The 8,981-nt window shown below is 41.7% G+C and overlaps 1 protein-coding gene across 1 annotated transcript; it reads left to right on the top strand.

Moving 5' to 3' along the window:
• The first annotated feature begins 327 nt into the window (after positions 1–327).
• Positions 328–6,500, top strand: LOC101342769 (zinc finger protein 449-like). The gene is made up of 3 exons (XM_004380974.2): positions 328–681; positions 2,285–2,531; positions 5,578–6,500. The coding sequence occupies exons 1-3, from the start codon at positions 328–330 to the stop codon at positions 6,456–6,458; spliced, it is 1,482 nt and encodes a 493-aa protein (XP_004381031.1). The 3' UTR covers positions 6,459–6,500.
• The last annotated feature ends 2,481 nt before the right edge of the window (positions 6,501–8,981 follow it).

Here is an 8,981-nt window from a genome sequence, read left to right as displayed (position 1 = left end):
TGTACCTACCGGGACAGCGCAATTCTAGAAGGTCCATGGATGGCCTTGGAGATTTTGCAAACCTTTTGAAATTGTATAAATGTTTGTAGAATTGGATAAGGATGTTTCTTTTTCTCTGAAGTGAGTCCACACCTTTCATCAGTTTCTTAAAACCACCAAAAAGATTAAGAACTTCTGCTTTAAAGCTTTGGTGAAAAGTAAGGTAAACCAGTAAGTAAGTATGCCCTCTCGTAACCACTGCTATTTCTACTTTCTTGTATTTTCCTGTCCTCAGCTATAGGTGACTCCTCGAATATTAGATAAGTTCTAAGCTGCTGGAAGGGAGCGATGGCTGCGGACCTGGGCTGTGCAATCCAGGCCTCCTTGAATCACGGCTCCACGCTTAAAGAGTATGATACTGACTGTGAAATCTTCCGTCAGCGCTTCAGGCAGTTCCAATACCAAGAAGCAGCCGGGCCTCGTGAAGCTTTCAACAACCTCTGGGAGCTTTGCTGTCAGTGGTTGAAGCCAACGATGCATTCTAAGGAAGAAATCTTGGAGCTGCTAGTGTTGGAGCAGTTCCTAACTATTCTGCCCTCGGAGATAGAGAGCTGGGTAAGGCTGTACCGCCCAGAGAATAGAGAAAGTGTTCTGGCACTGATAGAAGACTTAGAGAGAGAACTTGAGATACCAGAGCAGCAGGTGAGAAAAGAAGGTGGGATCTCTGTCATTAGAGAAAAAGAAGTAGCAGAGGCAGCTGGGACTAGCTCAGATGTCTGGTCTTTGTGTTATTCTTCACCCCCAAGTCTGTTTCACTTTTTTTCTAATGCTGGACTCAGCATATGAGTCAGTGGTTCTCAACTCTAGACCCAAACCCAATCTATAACAGTTACTTGGTGATGTCCCCTTAACTGTCCTGAAGTGAAGTTTAGAGAAAACGTAGCTTATATGCATACATCAAATAAAAAAACGTCAATATAATATTCCATGGCCTTGGGGCCTAATCTAGCAAATGGCCTGTTTTTGTTCAGCCATGAGCTAGTAGTGGTTTTTACCTTTGTAAGGGGTTATTTAAAAAATATATATGTATATATATATATTTGACAGACCAAATGTGGACCACAAACCCTAAAATATTCCTGTCTGGCCTTTTCCAGAAAAAAACCTGACCACTCCTGAGTCGAGTAAAGTCTAGCTGGAATCTAAAGCAACAGTAAAAGGAAACTAGATTATACACTAATGGTGTACACCATGAGTCGGAATTGACTCGATGGCAACCCCCACCACCAACAATGTGTATTTCAGTATATACCTAATGAAGACCTGATGAAGTTGTCAGATGCTTGCATCTCTGCTTAGAATCACTGTGAATGCAACAGCCAGCATTTCAGGCTGATACAGCTCAAATACTGTGAGCCCTGTTGCTACTAGTCACGTAATTTTCCACACAACTGCTGGTAAAATTCTGAGCGAAAAAATAGTATAGCCTTCCTTTGATTTTCACAGTAGTGCATTCCTAGAAAATTCAAGTTATGCTAAAACTATAAAGATATTTGTAGTTATATGACCAAGAAGGTGAGGTTCTTGACAGGTTTTTTTATCTATGTGGATGCCTGAGAGGGACAATCCAAAGCTGTTTGGGACGTGGAATAATTCTGCACTGTGAATAATATTCCCATCCCTGGCCCACTAGACTGCAATAGCCTCCACCTGCCATCATATCCAAAACACCTTGGAGGGGGTCGGGGTGGCAGTGTCCTCTGTTGAGAACCCCCCTGTGAAACCTCTGGGATCTTTGGAGAAGGCACATAGTGCTTCTAGGTGGACATTAGGAGCACTGCAGTGTGTCCGTTGGTGGGGCTTTGTAGTAGCTGTGAGCATAAGGCTGAACCGGGGTCTTCCAAAGTGTTCTGCTGCCCTAGGATGGAAGGAGTTTGTGGTTTCCCACCTTTCAATCACTTCTGGGTTTTGCTAATTAATTTAGATTTTAGCTTCATATGGTCTAGACTTGTGCTGCCCAATACAGTAGCCGCTAGCCACAATGGGTGTTGAGCACTAGAAATGTCCCAAAGGCTTAGTATGTAAGATACCTCATTAATAATTTATATTAATTACATGTTGAATTCAGGACATTGTGGATATACTGTGTTAAGTAAAACATGCTATTAAGATTGACCTCTGCTGTTTCTTTCTATTGTTTTCATGGCCACTAGAAAATGTAAAATTACATGTGTAGCTTGCATTGTATGTCCACTGGCAGTGCTGGTCTAGATGTCAGAGCGATGGGTTCTGTCATGTCCCCCAGGTCGGTGGGCAGGAAATGCTCTTGGAAGAACTGGCACCAGTGGGAACAACACACATACCACCAGACATCCAACTGGAGTCACCAGACATCCAACTGGAGTCACCAGACATCCAACTGGAGTTACCTGAGCTTCACGTCCTAGGACCTTCCCAGGAGGCCACAGTGACAGAGGAGTGGATCCCACAGGCAGGGCCACAGAACCCGACAGATGGTGATGTTAGGGAATGCCAGCCCTTTTCCGAGCCAGGTAAGGCAAGGGGCTTATGTCGCTTCTTCTGTTTCTGTTCTGAGAGAGCAAGAGCTCTCTGGGGTTGGGCTTAGGGTTAGAAACACTGATTACACAGTGGAAATGGACCATTCTGAGAAAGAGGAGGAACAAATTATCTCTGGGAACAGCAGGGAACAAAGCAGTTAGAGAAAATGGAATTAGGAACCCATTAAGCTAATGACCCTGCTCAGAAGACTTTGCATCTGGAATTTTATACAGGAAAACTATGGGAAGTTAGATACTCTGGATAAGGACTCGTTTCCCCCAGCAAATTTTAATCATTGGGATGTGCGATGTTGTGGATCCTGAGGAATTTCTATCACTCTTGGGTCCTCCTCACTTGCTTTTATGTGATAAGAGCTTCAAACTTAATACTTAGAGTAATATACACTCCCCTCAGAACCTTGAAAGGGGCTTCACCACTTACAAAGTTATGAAAACCCCTTGCCGTCGAGTCAATTCTGACTCATAGCGGCCCTATAGGACAGAGTAGAACTGCCCCATAGGGTTTCAAGGAGCACCCAGTGGATTCGTACTGCTGACCTTTTGGTTAATAGTCGAGCTCTCAACCACTATGAAAGACATATCTATATTATTAAATCAAAACCTTTGAGAGCCGTGTTTCTCAAAGTGCAGTAAACTGACTGTCAGCATCCAAATCCCCTAGGATGCGTGTCTCACAGGCTGCCCAGCGAGTGAGATGCATGATAATTTAAAGCTTGAGAACCACTGGCCCAGGCGCCACAGGGTTATTAATGGAAGGAGAATGTCCTGATGGGGAAAGGCAGCGGGACTGCATAGCCTGGTTGCCCCATGTGTCACTTCCCTGTGGGGTTTTACACTGTTTCAGGCGCTCCCGTCCCCACACTCCCCTACAAAGCATTGGCCCAAGTGTGGCCAGAAACCTCTCCCCAAGTCCCCCAGGCACAACTGCAGCAGACTGACACTTTGAAGAGACTGTGAAATACTGAGAAAACAGTAAAAAGTGGAAATAAGTTGCAAACAGTCCCAGTTACAAAACATAGGCTTCTGATCCATCCATTACTGGCTCACTGCCAGCACTCAGCAACCTTGTCCCTTTCCACATCTTCACATTTAGTCATTCGACAAACGTATATGAACAGCTGTTAAGAGCCAGGCTGTGTGCCAGACGCAAGGTTATCGGTAGTACACAAGACTGACACAGCCCTCCTGAAGCTTACAGTCTGCGGAAGAGTCAGATATGTAAATAGGAACTGTAAAGTGATGTGGTAGAGGGAGTAGGATGCTATCAATGTGCACAGCAGGACCACCTAACCAGTCTTTGGAAGAGAAGGAAGACTTCCTGGAGGACGTGGGATCTAGGATAAAACCTGTAGGATGAGTAGGAGTTCACCTGATGAGTGGTGGAGTGGGGAGGGGAGAGGGCTCTAGCAGAAGGAACAGGATGTGCAGAGGCACAGAAAGCATGCATATTTGAAGAATGGAGAGTAGTTCAGCCAGGCTGCAGTGACAGGGCAGCAAGGGGGAGAGGAGAGGTAGTGGCGGCATATGAGCCTGGAGAGACAAGCAGGCGCCTGGATGAAGAAGAACTTTTTCAGCCTTGTTGAGGAGTTTGTGCTTTATTATCAGGGCAGTGGGGAAATTGGAAGTTCTTAAATCAGGGAATGATATAAACAGATTTGCATTTTAGATCACTTGGGATATAGTAAGAGTGGGTAAGCCTGGAAGCAGGGACACCATTTAGTAAGTTGTTGCGGTCATCCTGGTAAGAGACACTAATTTCCTAAACCCTATTATTCACTGACATAGAGAACACAGAGGAGGCAATTTGGTGGGTCAAGGTGAATTTAGACTGGATCATGTGGAGCTTGAGATGCTTATTATGGGTGTCCGGATGGAAATGGCCAACGTGGAATGGAGCTCAGGAGAGAGATCAGGGTTCAAGGCAGCAATTTGCGAGTCAAAGGCTTATAGAAGGTGACTGAAGTCTCGAGGGTAGTCCAGATCTTCCAGGGATGGTACAGAAGGAGAAAGCACAAGGGCCTGTAGGCAGACCCTGCAAGATAGCATGCCAGATAACATAATTATACTTGAATTCAAGGATCTGTATAACTTTTCAGGTACCTTGCCTGGGTTTCTTGCTTCCCAGTGCCCTCTAGTCATATGAGAACTGATCTGTTGGATACTTTACTGCATTTTCGCTCAAAGCCAAGGATCTTCAGGCTCTGATGCTTACCTAAGGCTTTCTCCATCTCTGCTGGCTTCCATTGTGAGAGCCATCTCCCTCTCCTTGTGCCTGGCTGACTGTGGTGAAGGGCACAGTGAATAATCTCACTTTTCAGGGGAGACTCCTCCCTCCGCTTGGAGAGAGGGGTTTGGTCCCTTCTAGACCTACCACTAGGGCCTATTGGAGATTGAGTGGAAAGCACAAGATGCTGACAGAGTGGGGAAAAAAAGAAAAAAATTTAAAATCATTGAAGAATTCAATTGATTGTGGAAGTCTGGATTATATTCCCTGTCAGCAGGAAGTTAGCTTGTGGCTATATACGTAATGAATATGTATGTACATATGTAATGAATATATGTATATAGTCATCACAAAAGAAAGAACTAAGATACGTATACCGTTTGTATTTTGGGAACATTTTCTGTTAGCTAATAACTGACAGAAAGTTGCATACCTATTAATGAACTGCAAACAAAAGCTAAATCCCTTTTTGGAACATGGCATGGCATAAATTAATGTATTATTGAGAACTGCATGTCTATGAATCACTTTAACAGCTGTTTGTGAAAAGCTTTGCCACACTTAGACTCCTGTCATTTGGAAAGGAGCTAATGGAGATAATCAAAACAAGATTAAATAGAGGGAATTCAAGACAGCTATTTTAATATGAGGGACTACACTTTGTTAAAATAATGAATTAGCCTTTAAAGCAAGGATAAACATAGTGGTCAGAAAAGAAGGTCAGAGATTAAACAGTATTTGGTTACACAGTTCTTGGAACATGATAACATTGGCAGTTTCTATTTCTTCTCTTAGGTTTTGATATTTGTAGCGAAACTGAAGAAAATATTTCCCAACAGAAAACACTGGAGAATATGTATCAATTTATTTTTACTTTTGAGGATAATGCTCTCCATACTCAAGTTTTACAAGAAAATGATAAACAATTAGAAAATAAAGGGGAAAACCTCCCATATTTATCAAAGCTTTTAGATAATCAGATCTGCCCTCTAGGAGAAAAACCTGAGAGCTCTAACCTGGAAACACTTCCCACTCCTAGACCCAGTAAGAAAAAGAGTCCACAAGGGAAAACTCACCAATGTTCTCATTGTGGTAAATGTTTTCCTTGGAAGTCACAGCTTACTGGACACCAGATTATCCACTCAGGAGCAGAACCTCATAATTGCCCTGAATGTGGGAAAAGCTTCCTTCGTAGGTCAGACTTTTACAGACACCAACGACTTCACACAGGGGAAAGGCCCCATGAATGCACCGTATGTAAAAAACGATTCACTCGGCGGTCACACCTTATAGAGCACCGCAAAATTCATTTTGAAGGAGAAACACATAAATGCCTTGAGTGCAAGAAAAGTTTTTGCCATTCATCAAGTTTTAAAAGACATCTGAAAACTCATACAGGTGAAAAACCTCATAGATGTAATACTTGTGGAAAAAGTTTTATTCGACTGACAGCTCTTACTTTGCACCAGAGAACTCACACTGAAGAGAGACCTTTTAAATGTAATTACTGTGAGAAAAGCTTTAGACAGAAAGCAAGCCTGGTTATCCATTTAAGAATTCATACAGGGGAGAAGCCATACAAGTGTAGGTATTGTTCTCAAAGCTTCAGGCAAAGAACAGGCCTTACTATGCACAAAATCACTCACGTTACAGAAGATTCTTCTAAGAATTGTTGAGGAAAACTGGTCCTACAGAAGTTGACAGTGACACATAAAAATCTTAACCTGCAACAGTCCATTTGTCTTGAAAAAATAGTTTTGTTTGAGCTATAAGATCAGCTTCCCCTCCCTTTTAAAAACCCATTTTCCAAAGTATATACATTCTTAAATATCTAACTACTCTTGGCAGCTGTTCTAGATTTGATTCATTCTGTCTCCACAGCTCTTATTTCTTCCTTACAATGACTAGTTATACTTCTTAACATTTCAAAAAGATAAGAGCAAAAAATGAGGCTCATAAGTACTATGAATGTCAACACTGCTTAGGTACAGTGAAGAATAAATGAAATGTTTTTAAGTGTAGGTCCTACATACAGCAGGATTCCACAAATAGCAGCATATTTTAGCTTCATTCTTTGTTTTGTCTTTTTTTCATGATAAAAGCATTTAAGGTTATGAATATTCCTGTATGTCTGGCTTTGGTCACATTCTTTAATTTTTGTATATAATATTCTTACTGATGGTTTCAAAATTGTTCATTATTTCCATTTTCATTTTTTCTGTCCCAGGAGTTGGACAGCGTTGACATTTTCCTCTTAATTTTTGGTTTTATAATGAGTTTCATTTACTTCTGGCTTTAAAGTTCATTTGGTTTTTCTTGAAATCCTATTTGATAAAATAGGATAGGATACAAATCTAGAATACATTCTTTGAGCTCTATATTAATTTTATGTTTTTATAAGTATCCATGGTATTTGTGAAGGTCAGTGACATGGAAGAGACTGAATTGCTCCCCATATCTATTCTATAGATGTTATATAGCAATTGTTAATAGCTGCTTAGCTATTAAGGTTGGCAGTAAAAACAGGAAGCTGAAGGACATACGAACAATGTAGCTCCTCCAAATGACGCTGAGAAAGCCTTTCTTAAGGATTCCATAATTGTTCTCCTAAAAGCAGAAAGAACCTACAGGAGTCACTTTAAGATTTTTGCAATTGTGATGCTCCAGAATCAGCAGGGATTATTTCATAGTGTGCTGAGGATGTTGTCTACACTACTATCAAGAAAACAAAGGAATATACAAGTGAATCAGCCTCCAGGGTGCTCACAATCAGGTGACGGGGGAGAGATTTTACACTTAGCTCTCTTGTACCTAAAGTCACCATAACATTCCCAAGAGAAACCGTTTTGGGACCCACGAGGAAACTATTTGAACTTTATTCCTGAATTCTGTCCTGAAACCCTCTCTCATTTCTTGATTAGTGACATGGGCTGAGTAATCTCAGAAATAACCAAAGCTTAAGCCTTAGGTCTTCAGCCCATCTCCCTACTTTCTCTCCTCTAGACCTCTGTAACAGATGTGGAACAGAGAGAGAATAGATCTCATTTCGTAGCCTCTACTTAGCAGTTATAATCAGTTCACTCTGCTTCCTATTCTGGAAATGTTAACAACTGGGATGGGGTGGTAGATTCAGTTGTCCCCAGAGTGATGTATAGGTCAGCCTCCATCAAGTGGTTTTCACTTTATATCATCAGACAGGACTTCTCAGAGATCTAGCGAAGCATAGGATCACATTTTTAAGGATCTAGAATATTAAAATATAAAAAATATTGATATATGTTAAATATTTACATTTAACTAATATGTTTAACCCCCAACACAAGAATAGGAATTTACAAATTACTACAGGTGACTTTAAAAATCTAAAATTTGAGTCCTTTCATGAAGGCCAGACTATATCAATTAGCCCTAGTTGAAGCCTGTTTATCCCTACTTTGCATTGCAGTTTATAGTAGTTCTTTAGGCATCTCTTCCTAACTAGTTTCCTTTCTTAAGAAGGAGGGAGAGTAGAGAGTGAGAAGTGAAGAACTAGAGGCCCCTCACCTTGGTCTGGGGCATGAGAGGGAAGAGTTCCACCGGCTTATCTCCTGAGATGGTATAGTTCACTCAGAGCAGAATGGAGTCCCTCCTCCGAAGATATTCGTTCCTCTCAGGCAGGGTGCTCCCACAGATGCTAAGGAGTCCCACACACACACCAAGGGAAGAAGAAAGAGAGAAGGAATCCTGTGATTCTTATCCCAGTTCTTCCAATTTCAAGCTGAGAGATGGTATAATTCACATTGAGAAGGTCTTCCAAATATTTATCAAATAAATGAACTTGATGAAATCTCTAAGTCTTGGTTTCTTTATCTGTCATTGTAGTTTTAAAATGTGGCTGCAAAAACTTTGTCTATCCACCTGTAGCAGGCAGAATTATGCCCTCCCACAAAATGCCCATGCCCCAGAACCTGTGAGTATGTTACCTTACATGGCAAAAGGGACATTGCAGATGTGATTAAGGATCTTGAAAAGGGGAGATTAACCTAGATTATTCGGGTGGGGCCCAGTGTAAGCACATGGGCCCGGTCTTAGTCATCTAGTGCTGCTGTAACAGAAATACCACAAGTGGATGGCTTTAACAAACAGAAATTTATTCTCTTGCAGTCTAGTAGTCTAGAAGTCCAAATTCAGGGCATCAGCGCCAGCGGAAGGCTTTCTCT

Source organism: Trichechus manatus, unplaced genomic scaffold (assembly GCF_000243295.1).
Source record: "Trichechus manatus latirostris isolate Lorelei unplaced genomic scaffold, TriManLat1.0 scaffold00079, whole genome shotgun sequence".
Lineage (NCBI taxonomy): Eukaryota > Metazoa > Chordata > Mammalia > Sirenia > Trichechidae > Trichechus > Trichechus manatus.
This window is presented reverse-complemented; position numbering and strand designations above follow the sequence as displayed.